The 19871-nt window shown below is 46.4% G+C and overlaps 1 protein-coding gene across 5 annotated transcripts in view; it reads right to left on the minus strand.

Annotated features, from left to right (window-relative positions):
- The window catches only part of USP32 (ubiquitin specific peptidase 32), a 61743-nt gene extending 57265 nt beyond the window's left edge, over positions 1-4478 (minus strand). For all 5 annotated transcript variants that reach the window (XM_085557217.1, XM_077787576.2, XM_085557215.1 and 2 more), the window contains exon 1: positions 4324-4478. In XM_085557217.1, coding sequence (XP_085413343.1) covers positions 4324-4381 — 58 coding nt within the window. In that variant the 5' untranslated portion in view covers positions 4382-4478. The remainder of the gene's footprint in view (positions 1-4323) is intronic.
- Positions 4479-19871: the final 15393 nt, after the last annotated feature.

The following is a 19871-nucleotide window of genomic DNA, read 5'->3' on the forward strand; positions in this document are numbered from 1 at the left end:
ATTCATTCTGATAGCTTAAAAAAAAAGGCTGAGAGACTTGTAGGCATTTTCAGCACATGCCTCTGAAACTCAAGGCTCAGAAAAGCACAGGTTTTTACCCTTAGAAAATAACATATTCCAAAGAACCTTCACCTCTCTATCATGGTCAAGCTCTGGTTTTCAGCTATAAGAGAAAATAAAGCAGAACAATCTCCTTCCTGGAATACAGAAAGAAGAGAATAAACTACTAAAAACTGACTGTTTTTCCTAAAAAGATGTCTGGGATTTAGAAAGTTAATTTCATAATCTGGAGTATTAAAAAGCAGTTTTCCATGGGCTGAAGGGCTGAGTCCATGGATTTGTCACCAAGCTGAGATCGACAGCCTCAACTAGATGATTATATATTTGCACAAGTTTTCCATCATGCTCTTGTCAGATTTATGACATCTGTACGCTTGAGGATGTTAATGATCAGACACCAGATATATTTGCCTTGATTTAAATAAAACAAATGTAGCTATTTTTCAAATTCAATCAGGACACAAAAGGTCATTAGCAAGATTTATCCTCTGCCCATCTCACATTAGTCATTACTGGCACACAATCACCAAGCTCCTTGTGGGTTAGAGAGGGTTTTTGTTACTTTGGTGTTCTCCAGTTGGTGCCATCTCAGAGACACAACCAGAGGAAAAAAAACTGCCTTAAAAACCATTATTCCATGAGCTCTCCAAAGGCAAAACCTGTGGAATTGATACACCTGCAAGTTTTGCCTCGCTGCTAGCTGACATTTTAACTGCATGTGCATTCTCCAACAACAGCACTATTTCTGTGCTTTCATTTTGCTCTTTTTCTCAGAGATCACTGAGCACAGGACCAAACACAATTAAATGGATTTATCAGCAGTCACTCATTTCTCCAAATTCTATGCTCACTGACCATGCTGATGTTGTGGCAGTTCCCCTTCTTCCATCCTGCATTCATGAAACAAAAATTGTACCTTGCTTTGAGCAGAAGGAAAACTCTGCCCTCCTCTCTGGCCCAAATTCAACAGATCCATGATTATTCACCAACATTTCTTTTAAGTGGTTCCCTGACTCAATATTTAGCATAGATCATTTAGCTGGGAATGGCCTGAATTACACCTGCTCTAAGCAGCATTCACAGAAACTTTGACTAGTGATTCTACAGTTTCATAATTCACAAGTACCTACAAAAAATTATGCTCAGACTACAATTATCCTCTCAAAGTTACTGAAGCAGAACGTATTAACAGCCACTAGGAAATACAATCCATAGGGATCTGAAATAAACTGGCCACCAATACCACACAGGAATCTCTTTCCTAGAATTCTTATTAAAATATTCTATATACAACACAGAACAGTGCAGGAGCTGCTGTGCTAATACAGGAGCTAATACAATAGTGATAAAAAGTTCTTCTTTTTAGAAAGTTTTATTGGCCCAAAAGACATTCATTTGAGGAGCTGGGTGTCAAGACTGGCAGCAGGAGAAGTAAAAGATAAGGCAGGCTTTAGAGCACCATCTCCTTGGCAAGGCCAGAGCAGCCAGACAGCCTGATGGACACAGTGGTAGGAGAGGAGTGGGAAATCAGGGACAAATATTGGAAAATCCCACCAAAACAGGACACTGGCTGACTTGCAGCACTGTCATAGGCAGAAAATTGCTGTTGGAGCTTAGGTCTGAGAAGAAAGCAACAAGCTCGAGAGCCACAGTACCAGTTCATGCCACCACAAATTCAGCTTGATAAAATAACTGACAATTTTATGCTCAGTTTGGAACAAAGCACTTCTGACTTCACCTCTAATGACCTGCCCAAGGATTTCATCTCCTCACAAAGAATCCATCCTCAGAAGGAGGTCTGTGGGGTCAGGAATAGCTCTGCTCACTTCTCATCTCATACCTTTTTCCACAGCAACACCACTTTGTGCCTCTGGCTACTATAAATAAGATGACCACAATTGGCAAAACTCATAAAAAGAGATGTCTAAAATAGCATCCCTTGCCTTCCACTGCCAGGCTGCACAGGCAGACACAGATCTCAGGGAGGCTGATGAGACTCCTGTGACCTGCACTGGTGGACACAAGACAACTTCACCGTGCCCATCCACACGGCCACGTCACCACAGCAGTGTCAGCTGCCTGTGCCAAGGAAAGAGAGGAAAATAAAACAGCAGGACTGTCTCCTGTTCAAGGGTGGAAAAGGCCATCAGCACCAGGCCGCTCTGGCACTTTCATCTCCTTGAACAGAAGTTACATTTTAGCTACAGTTATTTATATTGTGAGCCTTTAACCACACCTTCACAACCTTTGGTTACTACCAAAATGGGATTGCAATAAATGAAACTGCTTAAAAGTCAGCCTTATTTTCTGAAGCTGACAAAAGCAGCATTTTCCCCCGATATTCTGAGCAACTGAAATTCAAAGTGGCGACACAAAAATACGATCACAGCATTCTGAATGATTACCACAAATACAGGTAACCGGTACTGATTACTTATAAAGAATTCCCAGCAGAAAAACCTGTACAAATAATACCACCTAATACAAAACTTTCTTGCCATTTAAGAACCAGGAAACAATGTTAGAGAAGGTGGATCTAATTGGAGATAAATACATTTGGCTTTCTTTTTTTAACATTTACCTTTATCCATTATCTCTGTTTGTGTCCACAGAAATGCCACAAGTACCAGCAAGGTTCTGTGGAAGTAGGAATGGTCTAACAAATAATGTTTTGATAACTGGCCTGTTTTATACATACAGTGATTCACTGGTTAAGCAAATAACATAGTTATTTAGCAAAACATCAATTTATAACAGAGTGCCTAAAACAATCTTTCTGGTCTCCTACAGAAAAACAGTATTGAATGTCTCATATAGAGAAGAAAAACATCCAAAAAAAAACACCAAAGAAAAGTATTATATTCACTGCGCAGAAATAATTTCTTATTAAGAAGAAATCAATCTTATTACTTATGAAGCATCCAGATCAATTGCCTTGATTTTGAAACACTGTAAGAGTTTAAATATAACTTTAAAATTCCAAACACTTGTTTTTTCTTATTTAGGAACTTTGGAATATACATCGTGACCAAATGACTGTATTCTCCACCAAACAGCTTATTTCAAACGCTTCCTGATATATTTAACTTCACACCTCTACCAAGCTGCATTTATAACTCCAGCTCTTCTAAAAATACGTGCACCAAAGCTTTCAAAGACTTCCTATACTTTCACTAGCAGTGAAAATCCTTCAGGGCTGTTATGTTTAAAATCTGTAACAAGTTACTTTGAATCATACGTTTGTTTCTCCTGCTTGACACTACGTTGCTCCATTTCCTATCTGACATGGCATCCCTCAGAGGCTCCACCAGAAAAAAAAAAATAGAAAATATATAACAAAAACCCCATTTCACGTCCATTTGTTTCTTTTTCAGTTAACACCCAGTAGTTCCTCCCAGTTCTCCCTTATCACTCCTGACATGCCTCTCACATGCAAGCAGGAATAAAAAGGGCAGCCATAGATTAGCTTGCGCTTATGAATTTTATCAGGGCTTTAAATATCAAACAGGTGAGCTGCTTTACCTGCGCTGCATCACGTGAACGCACAATAGGGCAACAATTACCAACACCTGTCCTCCCTGCAAACCATTTACTGCTGACAATTCCTATCCCTCTTTGTCCTTGGACTTGGCTATCAGTTCCAGAACCAGGGAGCTTCCAGGGTGTAGCTTGCCGTCGCCTTGGAGCCCTGCAGCTGCAAGCATTCAGGATTCAAGCTTGTTTATGTTTTCCCTTGGCTAGTTCCTCTTTAAATCCTCCGGGAGGACCCTCAGCCGGGCTAAAGCAGCGACAGCGAGCCCGAGCCACGCACGCCACATCCATCTCGCCATGCGGAGCTGCAGATGCGCGATCCCCGAGCACGGCGAAGTAAACACGAGGAGCGGCAGGGCCGGCAGAGCCGGGAGCTGTGTGACAGCCCTGTCACACCGGGGGATGGCAGCGCTTCCCGGTTCATCCAGCCTTGCCCGCGCACGGCCGGAGGCCGGGCCGAGGGACGGCACCCGGCGGCGGGGACCGGGCCCTGCCGGGGCCGCGTTCAAGGAGGAGAGACGGACAGGTAAATAAATAGATAAGACAGACAAATAAATAAATAAATAAATAAACGGCGGGGTGGAGCGGGGAAGGAGCCCCCCGAACGGCGCAAGTGCCCCCGCGCGGGGTCCGCCATGGAGGCGCCGCCTCACCGCCCGCTGCCGGGGGGCAGCGCGCGGCCCCGCGCCCCCTCCCCGCCGCCCTCCACCCAGCCCTCCCCCGCCGCCTCACCCCTCCGCAGGGCCTCGTCGTAGCCGAGGAAGCCGATGCGGGACTCCTTGGCGCCCATGGCTGCCTGCTCAGTCCATGGCCGCGGCGGCGCCCGGCGGAGCCGCTACCGACGGGGGCGGGGGGGCGGGGCCGCCCGGGGGGGCGGGGGGAGGAGGCGGCGGCCGCGCGCCCGCCCCGCCGCCGCCGCCGCAGCCTCCATCGCCGGCCGGCGTCACGTGGCGGCGGGGGGGGCGCGCGCCGCGTCACGTGCGGCGCGGGGAGGCCGGGGCGGGGCTGTGATTGGCTGACGCCGACCCCCCGCTCTTCCCTCCTCTCACCCCCCCCTCCCCGGCCGGCGCCGCCGCGCGTCCCCTCAGGGGCGGCTGAGGGGCAGCGGCGGTCGGGGCTCCTCGGCCCCGGGCTCCCTCCTCGGCCCCGGGCTCCCTCCTCGGCCCCGAGCTCGCTCCTCGGCCGCAGAGGAAGGGAGCTGTGAAGAGGAAAGGATTTTGCTCTGCCCCGGCACAGGGGTGTCGCTTGCGAAAGATGTCAGCGCTTCCTGTAAGCGTGCACCGGAGAGAGGAGAAAGGCTGCGGTGCCACCGGGCTCCCGGCGGAACGGCCTCAGGCTCGCTCCTGTGGGAGGATGGGAGTCGCAGCGCCCTCAAAGTGCGCAGGGAATAGCTCCTCAATCCCCTCGATCCTGACAGGGGATCAGCCACTCCTAAACCTCGCAGGGATCAGCCCCTCAATCCCTTCAAACCGCACAGGGGGTCAGCCCCCCAAAACCTGACACGGGTCATCCCCTCAATGCCCTCAAACCGCACAGGGTATGAGCCCCCCAAAACCTGACAGGGGATCATCCCCTCAGTGCCCTCAAACTACACAGGGTATGAGCCCCCCAAAACCTGACAGGGGATCATCCCCTCAGTGCCCTCAAACTACACAGGGAACAGCTCCTTGATCCTCTCCACCCTCACAGGGGATCAGCCCTCAGCCCCCTCGATCTTCACAGGGATCAGCCCTCAGCCCCCTCAATCTTCACAGGGAACAGCCTCTCAATCCCCAATCCTCACAGGGAACAGCCCTTCAGCCTCGCAAAACCTCACGGGATCATCCCCTCAATGTCCTCAAACTGCATAGGGAACCAGCTCCTCAACACCCAAAAAACTCGTAGGTTATCAGCCCCTCAAACCTCTCAAGCCACGGTGGTTCTCCTCAAATGTCCTCTAAGTCACAGGGCTGCAGGCATGGGGTGACAGTAGGAGGTTCCTGTTCCATTAAAATGTCTTTTCACTGTCTGAAACAGAAACACGGGCTGAATTGTAAAAAGATCAAAACCACACCTGCCCTTTGCTGTTCTCCAGCGTGTTTGCTTTTAGTATTCAGCCCGGGACTGACACAGAATGGGAGGATTTCCAAAATGGCTTTGTTACAACATTAAGCCTGGTAACCTACCCTGGGTCACTCCCGAGCAGAAAATAAGGAGTTTGAAAGAAAACACTGATTTCTAAGGGCAGCTTGTTCCAAGAATTGTTCCTGTGCTGAAACAAAGCCTGTGAAAACACCAGTTGCAAGTCATTCCCTAAGTTACTGTTTCCACACAGAATGATCTTGCCACATCAGGCTGCAGAAAGGTCAAGCCGGAGTTGCTGTCTCACTGATGTAAGTTCATGCGTAGGTATTTTTACAGCAAACATTCCAAACAAATTTCATATCTGATATGCAAAGCCAGGAATGCTGCTTACAGAGACACGGGCTCCAAGGCCAAATTTCTCCTCCTGTAACCCAAGAGCAAACACACTACAAGTGAAATAAGCTCCATAAAGCTTCCTTTTATCTTTTCTGAACTGTTTTTTATCTTAGATTTGTGGCATATTAAAAAAAAAAAAGTATCATTTTCAGGAATAAAATCTGCCACAAAGACACCTTTTACCTCTCTTATGTGGATGAGGGGGAGGCTTAAGTGATTTTTTAAAATATAAATTAAATTGGTGGAAATATACTTCACTCATCAGCCACTGGTTATGTACTTATCATTTAAAGAGTAAAGGTAAATGTAATGTCAGGTAGCTAAGAATAAGAAGAAATAAGCACCCTTGACACACACACACACACACACACACACACACACATATATATATATATATATATATATTCTTATTCCTGCCCTACCTTTACATATCTCTTCTTAACATAGTTCCTTCACCAAACAGCTTTCAGTTTAGATACAAAATAAACTTTAGAGCATTTGAGAATTAATTCAACAAGCATGGCAACATGTCAATCAAAAGCATAAGCTGGCAATACCAGCAACAGCTGGAGAAATATGGTTTATCTTGTGATTAAGTGAAATATTCCATGGTCTCCCTAAAGCCATGCTCTGTTTGTGATGGATCCCTTTTTCTTAAAGTATTAACTCTCACCCGAGGAGATGGGGTTTAATTCCTGACTTGTCTGTCGTGTTGCTGTGTGACCTCACATCCAGGAATAATATTTTAATGTTTTGGTTTCTGCTCTGAATTACAAAGATAATGACCAAACCCCATTTTGCCTGGAACGAGCAGCATGGGACACAGCCAGCCCCAAACTGGCAGAGCAGTTAGAGAAAGCAATTAAAGAAGGAAGCAGCTTCAGTGGTGGGGTAAGCAGCTCCACACCAATTCCTGCTGGTTTTCAGGCCAGTTTCTCCATGACTGTTTATCCTCAGGCTCTTACTAGAGAGCAACAGCCAACGCCTGAGTACCAAGGCTCACCAGAGACCTGACACAACACTGCCAGGCCTGTTTTGTCTACACTCAGCAGTGAGGGACCCTGCCAGGACAACTCTGACCCGATGCCTCTGCAGCCACCACAGTTTGAAAAATTATTCCATTTTTATCTGTGATGTCAAGACAGAACCTCTGCTTACAGTTCACACAAACCCCGCTCTCAGGTAGTAGAGATTATCAGGCAGTATAGGGGGTTTAATGACAGCTAAATAATGAAAAAAATTAATGACTGAAATTATAATTACAAATCAGCCACCAGCTTATAGTCACAAACAGCTGACTGGGTATTTGGTGCAAATGAGGAAGCAGAACCCTCTAGCAAGGAGTTCCTTCCACTGTGGGAAGGAAAAGGGATTGGAGTGATAGTTCTTAATAATGGTTAACATTTCCTATTAACCAAAAAAACCCAGACCTCTTTCCAAAGAACATGTATGTCACTTAAGAAAAACCCAACTAAAGTGGCATCCCTCATGTCTCGGAGGTACAGGCGGTGTCCAAGAACCAGCTGAATTTTGTTTGAAGAGCACTTCAAAATCATTTACTGGATCCATTGTACACACAGTGGCCTGCACCAAATTTAATCACAAAGATACTCTGGATTGGAAAGCCAGGCTGGAGGCTCCCGATGGCAGTGCCTTTGTTCAGATTAAATTAAGCATGTTCTCAAAGGCACTGAAGCAAGAACCCAGAGATAAGGCTGTGTGTGCTAACCCTGGATTAGATCTGGCAGTAAGTTTTTACTGAAGCCTTATTGGGGAGCACAAGATTAGATGTTGCTGCTATTTAAATGCTGTGTCAAAGGTAAATCAAATTAAGATACAGAGAATTTAAACTTACATTAGATGAATTGAGCTCCTGTCTTGCCATGGGGAAGTGCTACGTATGCAAATCGAACTGGGCACGTGTCCTTTGGATTGCTGGAATTTATTTAATTATTCGCTAATCAAAAACTAATTCACAAGCACTTAGCAAATATCTTTAAGTGTCTCTGCATCACTGTCAAGGATCTGAGCAAAGCAGGTATTTACTGCTGCACAGGAGCAGCGGGAGCCTGGCAGCACAGCAGCTGTCAGGCGCTGCCAGGGCTGCTGCAGTCCAAGGCTGCAGGGAAAAATCCACAGCCTCCAGCTCTGCTCAGCCCACAGCAGGCAGCTGCAAGGAGAGGGGGTTTGGAGCCCTGCTGGAAAGGCCTGAACTCAAAAGGGACGAGCCAAACAACAGAGAAACTGCTGCAGTGACTCAAAAACACTTCTGAGAAGAGCACTGTAAGGCCTTAGGATTTCCTGATTCATGTTCACTAAAACAAATGCAACTTTGTTGTCAGCCTCTAAATCGGTGCCTCTTTCCCCAATACCCGTCTCCCCACCCTGGGATATTGTTCAGTTTTAAAGGACTCTTCTTAGCACTGGAAAAACACAGGACAACTTTTACCCCTTCCTGCTTCAGACAATCCTGACAGGAGTGTGGCAGAGCACATCTCAAATATTTGAGAAGAGTAGAAAGCGGGGGAGAGAACAAGATGCAATAAGAGGATTCAATCAGGTCTGCAGTGGTCAGAGCTAAATGGTTTCATATCTAATTACAGTGAACTGGTGAATGAGAAAAATACCCCGAATCATTATCTACCAGTCTGATTCTGATGTTATCAGAGAGGACATACAGAAGGCTTCCTCAAAGAACAACAGAACAATATTCAAATTGAAACTTCTATGACATCCCACATTTTCTAGGAAACAAGTGGCTTAGAGTGGATGATAGATTTATATGAACTTTGGGGGAAGTAAAAGGAGCAGAGTCTTAGCAGGTCCCTCTATTGTTGTCATGTAAACTGTACTCCCACACTATTGCCAGTATGAACTTTGTAGTGGAATACTGCAGGGGAAAATGAAAAATTTAATTAAAAAAAATTAAAATGAAATTAAAGTCTCTTGTTGAAGACACTTGTTAATGAAGGCAGTGCTCACCAGAGCTGCAGTGTGGTGTAGCCAGGGGACTCTCGGCGTGAGATGATTGAGGCTTTTTCCCTCATTTCCAGTTTGAGGGAACTTCTCTTTTCACACCTGCCCTAGAGATCCCCTCTTCCCAGTACTCTCATGACTTTTTGGAGCAGCTGCCCATCTCCACCCCTGCCCCAACAGCCAGGCCCTTGCCCTGGCATCATCCCCTGCTGCTTCCCGGCAGCAGCGGACACCTCATCCCCTCCTTTTTCCTGGTGAGTCCCAAGCGGGGCGGGAACACGGGAAGGAACAGCGCGTCCCTCTGTCCCAGAGGGCTGAGCTCTAGTGACAGTTCAGTGCGGGGGTGACAGCCACTGCTGCACAGGCAAGAGTGACAGCCCTGCTCTGCACACCCACGCGTGCCAAACACCAGACCTGTACATCAGGTTGTGGCAGATACGGGAACGGGGTTTGGACAGCGCTGCCCAGGCTCCAGAAAAGGCAGCAAGGGAAGTGGGAGCATCCCTCAGACCTCATTTGAGCTGCGGGCTACCTCTGCTTAATTCTGCCACCTCTTTATGAAAGAATTACTGAATGTTTCTGCTGAGCCACTTACCCCTGGATGTTTGTGTTCAGGGAGCCCGTGACAGGTTTAAAGCTGCTCAGAAGTGCTGCTCACATTACTGCTCAATCCATAATTTCAGCTCCTGTTATTAATATCAGGATCTCCACAACCCAGGAAAGTGAGGCACGTCACATGCGTTCACAGCTATTTTAAGGTTTGTGGGTAAGTGGTCCCCCACTTTTCCTGCAGTTGCCTTTGAAAGACAGAGAAGAAAACACCATAAGGCACCCTCCACTCTTGATATTCTCCTAAGGAAGGTTTCCCTGTGCGTGGAAGAGTGGCACAATCACACTTGGGGCCCACAAGGAACAGTGACAAACTCTTCTTTCCTGGCAGACTTGGCTGATGCTCCTCCAACCCAGGAATAACAAGGTGCACAGCTAATGGCAGTCACGAGGTAAGTGTAATGCCTTGGATATTTATAAAAATATCACATCCTTTCCTATTTTCTATCAACCTGTTTGATTATGCCTTATACAGGGAAAGTGTGACAGAATTAATCAGCCTGCTGGAGTGCACACTAAGGGAACAGATGAGCTTTGGCAAGGCTGTTGTTAGCACTGAAAAACTGTGACAAAAAAGAGGCAGACTGCAATCCAGACACGTGTCATTCAGAAAATGAGACATGCTATGATTTATCAACGTACAAACAATTGATGGGAATAGAGATCTCCCATTTCAAAGTGTTGTCTCTGTGTAGATTAAGAGTGGTATCTGTCATCAGGAAACAATGGGAGAAGAAATGTATTAGATAAAGGCAATTCTGTGCTTTCTTGTAGACAGAAACCACTGTGGTGTTGGAATGGAGGTAAGGGATTTCTCTGCAGTTCCATCCAGGGCAGTAAAAAACACCAGCGCTCTGACAAGAGGAAGTGCAAATAATTAGTACCAGAAGATCAAATGAAAGGAGTGGCTTTGCAAGGAGTGACTAATGTTGACTCTGCTCTGGGAAGGCCCAGATTGCGCTGTGGAAAGAGGAGCTGGAGTGGCCCCCAGAGCACTGCACACAGCGGGCAGGGACTCGCCACGGTGGCACCACAGGACACCTCTCCCCTGCAAAGAAAGGGCTGCTTTCTGCTCAGCTCAAAGGCTGCTGCTCACAGCGTCCCCAGCACTGCAGCAGTGTGAGTGGTGTGTACTGAGAAAGCAACACCAAAGCATCAAACACAGACCAACTTGGGGAGCATTTTGCCAGCAGCTGATACAGTGGGAAGCACATCTCAAAACAGCAGGGCAGCAGAGCAAAACAAAAGCCACAGAGCCAGAGCTGTTGTGTCATTTGGCACAACCTGGCACTTCCCTTAATTCTGCTTTAGAACTTGCAAGGGAAGGCCAAAGCTTCTTATTTGCTAATTAAGGTTTTACATGATTCAAACATTGAACAAAGGACATCCCCAAACAGAGAAACCTGCCAGCCTTCATGCCCCTGCCAACAGGCTGATGTCTCAGTTCAGTGCTCTCCCAACACAGAGTGAAAGAGCTCTGGACAGTGGCATATCCAAATGTGCACACACACACACATTTTTATGCTAGCATGCACACATTACCTCTGATCAGGTTCTAAAAGTTCCCTGTTTTGGTTAAGGACTCCAGACACCTTACAGACAGGGTGAAACACACATTAAAACAGCAGACCTCTATTTTATGAGCTCAAATGGCTAATAATAGTAATTAAGGATCTTAAAGTCCTTTATCAAGAGGCTTTATCTAAGATGGCATCGTGCCTGTAATCAGAGTCAATGAAAAACTGTTTGATCAAGCCAAGAAGGCAACTAAAACACTCTGATGAGTTGCCATCTGCTCAAACCACCCCACCCCCTGAATCCAGCAGCGAGCCACTGCAGGACACTGCCAACCAGCTTGTTTTTCTGTCATTTCAGCTGAACACTCCGATGTGTTCCAGAGGACTCCCAAACCCAAACACGACAGATCACTGGTCGTGTAGCTCTGGCAACATTTTGCCTTGCCACTCTTGTGGATTGATTGTGCATGTGCAGCAAGGTAAACCATTAGGGGTTAATCAGAATTTTGCCTACCATATTAAGTATTTGCATGTACATTTATTTTATAAAATGTATGGTTAATTGATCCATAAAAGCCTTTGGCACTCACTCAGCCTCTGGGTAAAAGTCCAACTACTCCTGGAAGAGCTTTAGACCCAGCAATTGTAATAAAATTTAGGCCTGGAGTATGGAGTAGACTCTTGAGCAGATTCTTAGCAATAGAAGATAAGTTCAGGGTAGATGAAGGTTGCAAAACTGTCACAGTTTGAAAAAGAAAATTGGTATATTCAAGGAAGGAGCAATTTGAAGTTCTTATAAAGCACTTGGACACCACAATGATGGGCAAGAGTTTCTTCACTCATTTTGCTTTCTCTTATCACTTTCCAGCTGTTACTTCCACTTTCAGGTAGTTTCAATTTATCCTTCTATTTTTACCCACACAGTTCACTAACAGCCTTTGAGTTGAGATTCTTCTGGCTTTAGTGATGAGGTGCCAGCTGTGCATCCCTGCAAGCTGGTGTATGTACGACCTTGAAAATTTCTGGGAAGCCAATGAGGAGGTGCTTTCAAACAGATTCTATCTCCCAGAGAGCATCTCTCTGTTTTTAGCTTTAGATATATATCACATTTTAGCATCCAGAGCATCGTGCAGACATTATCCAGCTAATGCCAGCCCAAACCCCTCCCAGCCTGTACCCTGTTATTGCCTAAGTAACAGCTCCTCCATTCCACTGAAGCCAGCCCAGGGAGTTCTTTCTGCTTCCTTCTCTGCAGGAATATTAAACCAGAATGAGAATGAAGAGAGCTGTTAATTTTATGTCACGGCGAGGAAACTGAAGGTCTTCAGATCACACTTTCTCCTCAGTATTTTAATTGCAAAATTATACTTCAAGATTTGACACAAGTTTCTCACCTCCCTGTTTTCAAGCTACTAGCAAGCAAAACCAGACAAAAATACTTCTGTTTTTTTCTTACACTGCAGAGCCTATTAATTTCAGATAGGAGAAATATTGCTAATTAGTACTGTATTCTAACAGAACTTGTGATTTTACAGAGAGCTATGTCAAGCTAAACCAAAATAAGGGTCAGAATATGCCAATCTTTTCACTGTTGTCACTTTGTGATTTATGTTCCCCCTCAACATGTGCCCTCCCAGGTTCTTGGAGCCCTTGGCTAGCACTGCTCAGCTGCTCCACAGTTATTCCTCACACCAGATCCAGCAACAAGACATTCACAGCACACTCTTCTCACATTTTTTCTAAGCATTAGGTACAATAGCAGAAATAGAAATTGGTGATTTAGAAGCAAGAGACATGGGAATCTGGGTGGAAACAGATGACTAACAGAATTTTTGCTAAATGAAAACATGAATAGGGGTAAAAAAAGATTCCTGAGCAGACATAATACCTTTCCTTTTCTGGATAAGCACTAATCTAGGCCCTCGAACACTCCCACTTCTAGATATGATGCTTAGTAACATGCTTCTAATTTCAAATTAGATTTTAATGAAAATAATGGGAATACTCCTTAAATAAGTTAGAATGAGGCTTCCTGTGGTCCTCCTCCAGGCCCCACACTTTTTACCTTTGCCATGAGACTGAGATTAACTGCACAATGTTTGACCAGCATTGTCATGACCCTTCCCTGTCATCCCTACAACCATCCACAGTGTCTTTCCTTTTGACTAAACTTCGCCTTCCAAGATGGAAATTCATGCCCTGCCTCAGGATAACACCCTGCACAATGGGATCTGAGCATCTAGAGACCCCACAGGGAGTTACATAAGCAATAAATCGTCAAACCCCATTTTTTGTGCAGATTAATGTTCTCTAAATTACTCCTGCCATAAACTATAAACAGCAGAATATGCACTTCTTTGCATTCCAGCATGTTGTGGGAGATCATAAAGGCACTTAATATATTATTTAAGCCATTTAAGCAAGATAGCACAACTGCTGTAATTAGCAGCAGTTCTCCAAATCCCCATATGCCAGACAAAGGCTCACATTCAGCATTTCCAGGCTGGTAGGTGGGAATCAGATCATCACAGAAATGAAATCCATGCTCTGCTTTTTTTTCCTCCTGCCAATCTCAGCAGAGCCTACTTTTCACTACAGCTACTCCCCTGCACCACCATACAAGAGACCCAAAGCACAACACAAAGAAGACTGCCCTTTTTTGGGCTTATTTTAAGAATAACAGGCTACTCAAAGCTTTAAGAAAGAGAAATGAAGCCACTTCTCTTAACAGCTACATTCTGCAGGCTGGAGGGGAACTTCCCTGCTTTTTCCTTCGAATAAAGCCAAAATACAACGCAAACCAAAACTTCCTCTAAAAATCCACGAACTGAAGTCAGTGTTAAGTGGGAATTTAGCAGCACTCCAAGCAGCAGCACCCTTTGTGCACGCAGGGTCAGGCACAGGGCGGTGTGATGGGAGGCACGGGCATGAGAGGAGAGAGGCAGGACGAGCACGCAAAGGGCAGCAGTGACAGCACAGGGACGAGATCTGAATGCTGCCACGAGCCTGAACTTCGCTGCCCCGTGGAACCCCAGGACACATCGCTGCCCAGAAGCCTCATCCCACCCTGTGCTCCCTGGAATTGCAGCCAGGTGGACACTCCTCTGCAAAGAATGTCTCTGGGACAGACACCGAAATCTTCTAAAGGAGATACAGAACTGAGAGCCTCTGCCACCAAGGGGGGCTGTGAAACTGGGGGTGCCATGGCTCAGAGAGGGGATCTGCCATCCCCTGCCCTAGTCCCCAGGCAGCATCAACTGGGAAATGTGTGCCAGGCTCATAATTCTCCAGGCTTCTCTGATTCACTGGGGAGAGATCATATTTCATCATCCAAAAGAAGTCATATTATTTTCAATATAAAGCGATACCAAACTTGTTAGAGATTTGATTTTATAAGTAGCACCTAAGGGATGGGCTCATTAACATCTCATTAATAATGCCTATTTTAATTTGCATAACCCCCTAAAAACTTTCAAAGCACAATAAAAATAAAAGCCTTTAACTATTTTATTTCTCATATGCTGCATGAAGTTGAAGAAGTGTGGAGGAAGCTGATAATGCTCTTTCAGTTCCTGAGGACTTCAAGCAGCTATAAAAGTTATAGGACATTAGCAAACACCACCAATCAGCTCACAAACAGCTGGCTGAGAAGTTGAAGACAAACATCTACAGAAGTGTTGAAGCATAAAATAGTGCAGGAACACCAACAGCAGAGGTTGGTCACTGGTACCTTTGGGCACTCTGGAAGGTTTGGCTGCCCGTGTCTCCCAGTCTGGGAGCACTTGGAACACACCTGATTTTGCCAGAGGTGGATAAAAGAAATGCAGAAGTGTTTATGTTTTCCCCACACCACTGGTCACTGATCACACTTGTGTTTAGACCACATTAATTGCAAACAAGTGGTTAAATGAGCTACTCCTGACAGGTACCAGAAAGGAGCTCCTCTGGCAGTTCAGATGCCTCTAATGGTGCCACACAGAAACAATAACTGGCCCAAATTCTCTTTCAGATCCCTTCCCCTGACACAAGATTTGTTAACTGGAGCCAATAGTCACCCAGCTGCAGAGAAAAGATCATCTTCATCACCCTTAAGCACCAGGAAAGGAACTTCCAGATGGAATTAGCAAAGCTTCCACCCCAACAGTCCAAGCAGTTGATGAATATCATTAATCATTCCATCAAATGGAGCATTCACCACTCTCCTGGTAAGAACAGGTTGCTGGAAAACATTCCTCATTACAATTCCTATTTGGCATTGCACTGCAATACATCTGGCAGCAGTGTTTGGGGTTGATGTTTAACTAAACCACACGTACAGGCAGCTGATTTAAGTACAATGCAGAATACCTGTACATTTATCTGTGTTTATCAGTTCTCCTTCCTGTGACCTATCAGTACATAAATACCATATCAGATGCCTGCATATATTATATACACCAGATTCATCACATTGCACATGGTAATCGTGGTAAATCTGCCCAAAGCAGCAAATAACAACCAGCAGCAGACACAGAACATCTTCACAACTGCTTCCTTTTTGGCTCCATGCCTACTCTGCTCTGCAAGAGCTGCTGCACCAGAGGAGTTGGTTAATGTTTGCACTTGCACAGCTCCTGAAAGATGAAGGCACTCAAATAGAGAAATTAATATTCACAGGAGAGCTGTCAGGGGAAAAAGAAGAGTTTTCCCTAAGGTGCACTGTTTCAGTACAGTGTGTTTGACTGGCACTTGGGCTCCTTCCCTTCACAGGGAGAAACGGGAGAGGCATAATCTGTTTGTACTCTGATTTTCCCCATCCAATCAGAACATCCTTTCAAAGCATTCCTGTTGTAGGTAGGCAGGATAATCTGATAGATTTCCAGAGATGTGGCCTGTGTTGTGCCCCCTTCCAGCAGGAGAGGCTTCCCAGGAGAAAGCAGTGTTGTCTCCAAGAGGAGGGGGAAGGACACAGCCACGGGCTTCTCTCGTGCCTGATCTCGCAGGGGTGAACCACGTTGATGGGCAGCTTCTAAATACAGCAAGATCCTCAGATGAAGGCTGGCCAGAGAAGTCCATCTGTGCCTCCCACTTGCATATCCCTGGCTTTGGCTGAGCTGAGTGCAGCCAACACTGAAAGGGAGAACAAAGCCTTGGATTTGCAAGGGGAACTCAAGGCCCTCCCAATCCTCTGCAGAGTGAAGTGTACACACAAGCCAGGAGAGCCATTCCATGCTGCAGTCTCATGCCATGTGGAAGCTATAATCTCATAAGGACACAGATATGGCCATGCAAATATGGGTTATACCTCTGCTAACATCCAGCTCATGTTCATGGGAACAGGCATTGAGAAACCAGCTGCATTTTCAACACCCCCTTCAACCAAACCACTTCTAACAGAGTCTTCACAACAACAGGCTGAGGCAGCACAGCTACACTCACAGCTATCATCTCTGACAGCTTATCTTGTGTGAAGTAATACCTAACACTGTAAAATCCTAGTGTGGGTTAAACAATTGTAACGTTCCTCAGATGCTCCAAGCAAACCTCACTGCAAAGTTAGCAAGAAATCACCTTTGCATCTGCTCAGCACCTGCCTGTGAAAGGCTCCTGCATCCAGAGCTGACAGCAAAATTCAGACAGGGGCAGGAAGAAAGCAGACACAAGAGGGAAAATGCCATAGACGTCTCAAGGGGGAGGGCTTGTCTTAATGGATTTTTGTCATTATTGGCTTCAGCCATGGGTAAAAGCCAAACTTCCCTAAGACAGCCTGAGAACAAGAACCTGCCTCTGTTTCAAGACCCACCTTCCCAAGGTGATACCCGCTCTGGGCATTTGGCTCAGCAGGAGCTCAGCACCACCAGCTGCACGAGGAATTCCTGACCAAGATATCCCAACTTCTGCCAAGAGCAGCGCCGGGCCCTCGGCACAGGCGGGCCGAGTCCTCAGAGAGAGGGGCCTTTGTGCAGCCCTGGGCATGGCTGCGGGTGCCAGAGCGACCTGGCACAGGAGCACAGCTGAGCCACAGCTGCAGCAATCGCACCAATTGTCCCAGGGACACAACAATGGCACTTGTCTGACTGGTCAGGCCATGACGGCAGCACAGGGCAGTTCTCTTTGTGAAAGCACTTCGCCTGGAAGTGAATTTCCAAAACAAAATCCCTTTAACTCCAAGCCTTTCCAGGCTTCTCCCTGGCAGGGGCAGTTTACTGAGAGATGTCATGCAGGAGAAAGAAATCCCACTGCTGTTGGCTTTCACCATCAGCTGTGAAGGAGATAACCCTGAATTCCCATTACACTGGGGTGGAATTGAGGTCTCAGCTCCAGCCAGCTCCCTAAGAACACCCAAGGTGCAGCCCAAGGTCCCCATTCCCCATCAGAATAAAAGGGTTTTTTCCCCATCAGAATGAAAGTTTATTTTTGTGCAAAGGGTCTGTCAGTGGTTACACTCCGAAGCCAGACCTGGGGAGCAGAATGAGGAGGAAGATGAAGTTTGTACTCATGTGCACAATCTACATCTTGCCTTCTGCTCTTTGGGGGGAATTTGTCTCCCTCTTCTCAGATGGACACAAAGCAACTGCACAATCTGTAAAAGCACATCAAGAACAAGAAATGGATGAGAAAATGGGAAATGTAATCCCCAAAAGGTGTTCCTGCTGTACTGATTTAAGGGGATGACCATACCCTGCAGCATCTGTGGCTTGATCCATGTCAGAGAAGACTGTTACTGAGAAATCTGTTTATCAGCAATCCTTTCTCTGCTGCTCTGGGTGGCTGAGTGCTGTTTACAGTCTTTAGAGCTTTTTGCTGATCCCATCATCCAGTCATGCTTTACAGATCCATTCTGATCCATAACTTTACCTGATTCTACAGGAATTAAACTTTGAAACAGGCCACGAGATCAGGTGCAGCCTGGGTTTGACCGCAGTGATCTCTGTGCCTGAGCATCACCTGTACAAGGGAAGGAAAGTACATCAAGTTCCCTGAGAACAAAACTCCAAAGGGTTAACTCAGAGCCAACCATAAACATATCTCCTGAGCAAAGGCTGGGTGTACCAGGAAGTTCAAAGGTCCACAAGGAACATGGACTTTAGGGAGTTCATTAAAAAATAATTAGAATCAGATACACACGCACACAAAAAAAATGTCAACTAAGAAATTGTTTTGAGGAGACCAGAAAACAGGGACTACTTTGTTGGGTTACTGGGACAGTTGGCTGCTTCACATTTAGAAGGGAGCTGTGGTCATTTGATAGCTGGCAGTGATAAGGCCACAAAAAAGTGTGAGGCCACAGGTAAACAGCTCTCTCCTCCAGCTAGAGAGAAAGGGGAAGCCAGCCAGCTTTTGCTTTTAGCTCCTGAGGAAACAAAACCATTTATTTCTTTTTAAGGCTGCGAGAAGATATTCCACCCAGGAAGGAACCAAACCTACTGAAAATAAAAGCCCAAACCTGAATTCCTGCTGGTAGCAGAGACACCCGAGATCAGAGGAGAGGCATTAAAAGAGCAACTGTCAGCCTGGGGAGGAAGATGGTGAAAGATGCTCCTGCTCCCTGAAACTTGGGAGGGCTGCAGAGAGGAAATTCAGCTCCATTTCCAGCACAGCCCTTCCTGCAGGCCTGGGACACGACCTCAGCTAAGGACAAACCCCACTGCCCCCTCAAACAAGAATTGAAAAGCAAAAAATCCCCCAAACAGCCTGCCATCCTTTTGCTCCCCTAAAAACCCACCAGCAAATCCCAGAGCTCCACATTTTCCCATAGCAGGAGGGAATAAAGGCCAGGCCAGGTGCTGGGTGCAGGACCAGCCCCGGGGGCTGCGGGGATGCAGTGACAAACCCCGCCGTTATGTAACGGGTGACAAATGCCTTTTGTTATGCAAGACAAGTGGGAGAAAAATCAGCATTTTGCGACTCCCTGCTCGAGCACAAACAACAGGCTGTGGCTCCGGGGGCACCGGCACACTCCGAGCAGCAGAAATAGATGCCTTGGAAACGCCTCCTGATTTGGATGAGTCAACAGAAAAATACAGAATCAATATTTAATTTTAAGGGATTGAGGTTGTCAGCACAGTTATTTGATAATTTTGGGGGCTTTGTTAAGGAGAGAGGCCAGTGGGCAGCCATTCACCAGCCTTGTTCATCAGCCTTCTAAAATGAGGGATCTACATCCCCCTTGCTCAGCATTTGGGATTCTAGGCTTTTTTTTTTTTTAATTAAAAAATTAAATTGGTATTAAAATAATTTTATACTAAAATGAATAAACCAAAAAGCCACACACATCTAAATTTAAGCACTGGTCCTAGCTCTGTTTTTACAGTCGGTGAAAATCCCAGCTCCAAGTCTCAGCTTTGAGCTAGAACAGAGAATCCTCTGCCCTCTCCTGGCTCCTGTAGGTGGCTGAAAGCTGCAGAAATCAGCCTCACGTCTCGCTCTGGGGAAGAAATCCGGGGCTCTCCGAGACCCTGCAAGCGTTTGGTTTAAAAAATTCAAAATCCAAGCAGCGTCACCTCTGGCATCAGGAAGGTTCTTTACCGCCAGGGATTGCGGAGGGATGCGCAGCTCCCACGGCGACACTGACATCCAGCGGCAGCGCGCAGCCCTCCGCATCCCCCCGCGGAGCCCGGGCCGAGACCCCCGAGCCAGTCCCCTGGGCAGAGGGGCAGGGTGGCACCAGGGAGCAGGGACAGCGCGGCTGGCACGGGCACTGCCAGCACGGGCACTGCCAGCACGGGCACTGCCAGC

The sequence above is a fragment of the Lonchura striata genome, chromosome 19 (assembly GCF_050655825.1).
Source record: "Lonchura striata isolate lonStrDom1 chromosome 19, ASM5065582v1, whole genome shotgun sequence".
Lineage (NCBI taxonomy): Eukaryota > Metazoa > Chordata > Aves > Passeriformes > Estrildidae > Lonchura > Lonchura striata.